Source organism: Myotis davidii, unplaced genomic scaffold (assembly GCF_000327345.1).
Source record: "Myotis davidii unplaced genomic scaffold, ASM32734v1 scaffold120, whole genome shotgun sequence".
NCBI lineage: Eukaryota > Metazoa > Chordata > Mammalia > Chiroptera > Vespertilionidae > Myotis > Myotis davidii.
This window is the reverse complement of record NW_006294778.1, coordinates 5,431,634-5,433,820: the sequence shown is the minus strand read 5'-3', so window position 1 is coordinate 5,433,820 and position 2,187 is coordinate 5,431,634. Positions and strand designations below refer to the sequence as shown.

At 41.3% G+C, this 2,187-nt stretch overlaps 1 protein-coding gene across 5 annotated transcripts in view; it reads right to left on the bottom strand.

Annotated features, from left to right (window-relative positions):
• Window positions 1–2,187, bottom strand: part of CCDC53 (coiled-coil domain containing 53) — a 38,758-nt gene that overhangs the window by 36,208 nt on the left and 363 nt on the right. For all 5 annotated transcript variants that reach the window (XM_006769367.2, XM_006769365.2, XM_015567600.1 and 2 more), the window contains exon 2: window positions 1,655–1,753. In XM_006769367.2, coding sequence (XP_006769430.1) covers window positions 1,655–1,753 — 99 coding nt within the window. The remainder of the gene's footprint in view (window positions 1–1,654; window positions 1,754–2,187) is intronic.

Sequence of the window (2,187 nt, the reverse complement as noted above, 5' to 3'; positions counted from 1 at the left end):
ATAAATAGCACTCACTCCTCAGTGGAAATTGTCAGGCACTACTAAGTTGAGGGTCTGTCCTTGGCCCAGAGAAGGTCAATCAAGTTGCTTTCATAGGTCTGTTTGTTGTTGTTTATTTTTTAAATGGTGAGGAGAAATATGGAGATGGAGTATTTTCTCCTTTCTGCTAACAATCCTGGAATAATCTCTCTTCAGATACTTCACCTTACCCTGACATAAAAAAATTAGGGACTAAACCCTTGGCTTACTGCTTTTTAACCAGTCAACGCTATATCCCATTTAGAGAGGCAACAGTGTAAGGTAAAACTCAGGGAAGCAAGCACCTAGTCTTTGGGTGATAAAATGAACTGAGCTTCTTAATCTATCAACAATTATTTCACTTCTTTTTGTCTTAGCGAGAAGACAGGAGAGATTTTGATAACTAGACAAAAACAGCAGCTGGAATCTATAAGTGAAAATAGTCTTCCTGTCTCCATGCAATTTTTATTAATAAATCACCCAACAAGGTATTTCATACCTTATATGAAATATAAGACAGAATGAACTGAATACTGTTTATTTAATCGGCTCATCTGATTGTGAATTATCAAATTTTACCCTTTTCTCCTTTCTTAAACCCAATTTCAACCCATGTTTCTCTCCATTCTTCTTTTTTTTGGTCTTTATTTATTTTGATGATTAATTTATTTTTTATTAAATTTATTGGGGTGACATTGGTTAATATGATCATACAGGTTTTTAGGTGTGGGTTTCTATGTTACACTATCTGTATATTGCACTGTGTGTCCACCATGCAAAGTCAGATCTTCTCCCTTCACCATATATTAGGTCCCCTTAACCACCTCCCTCCCTCTGGCAAGCCTTTATTTTTCAAAGACAGGGATCCCTGGATCTAGCAAGTAATGCTTAATTGGGTACTGAATCTTCACTTCACAAGTCATTTATTTGCAGACAGTATTTTTATTTCCATAATGAGATTTGATGCCAAAGTTATGTTTTAGGCCAGTGATGGTGAACCTATGACACCATCTGACACCTCTGACACGCGAACTCATTTTTTTGGTTGATTTTTCTTTGTTAAATGGCATTTAACTATATAAAATAAATATCAAAAATATAAATCTTTGTTTTACTATGGTTGCAAATATCAAAAAATTTCTATATGTGACACGGCACCAGAGTTAAGTTAGGGTTTTTCAAAATGCTGACAGGCCGAGCTCAAAAGGTTCGCCATCACTGTTTTAGGCTATCTTCTTAACCATTTTGGGGGGTCAAGGAATGTAAAGTAATTTTAATGCAAAGTGAAACAATGTGTACCTAAAAATGTAAATCTTTGGGGTAAGAGAAACAGCCAATTTGAAAATTAAAAAAAAAAAAGCTTTCAACTGTGATGTTTTGGAATTCCTTCTGTTCTCTCTAATCACAATTATGCCTTACTGACCTACTTCCCAAAGGCCTCTAGAAAATTCAGCAGGGAGAGGGGGTACAGGATTGATGGAACAGAATCAAAGAGGACTTAAAGTTTGTTAGCATAATAACTGAGTGACCAGGTCATGGTATGCCAACAGACTACCATTATCGTTTTATTCATTTGCTGCCTTCAAAAGTGCAACGTGATTTCTAGGCTGCTCACGAGCCGGATCCCAGCACCTACCTCCTCACAGACTGTGGAGAAGCGGTTGAGGAACTGCACAGTGTGCACCACAAACTGGTTTAGAAATGCCACCGTTCTTTTCTGTTGAATAGCCGGCACCTGCGTTATGTGAAAGAAAGCGGTGATTCGTACAGGAGGAACGTACACTGAGCAACCCCTTTGGCGTCTGCGACCAGGGGTGCTTTGCTGTGCAGTATGAGCCCCTTGACGTCCTCTGAATGGCCCTTCACTTGCTTTCCTGCCCCGTGGGGGTGGGGCGTCCCAAGAGGACGGAGGCCACCGAAAAGTTTCAGAATGGGCTCTGGATTCACAAGTACGAACTTGCCGGTGAGGACCACACAGAGAAACACACAAAAACCCTGGGGGCCGAGTACAAGAGGGAGGGTTAGAGGTCACAACCGGCTCCTGTCGCCAGTGCGTCACCCTAGAGCAGGCAGACTCGTGACACGGGAAGCGAAGGCTGGGAGAGGCACGCTAACCCCTTAAGCAGCTCGGGAGGGACCCCGTTCGAAGGTGGACAGTGGGACTCTGCC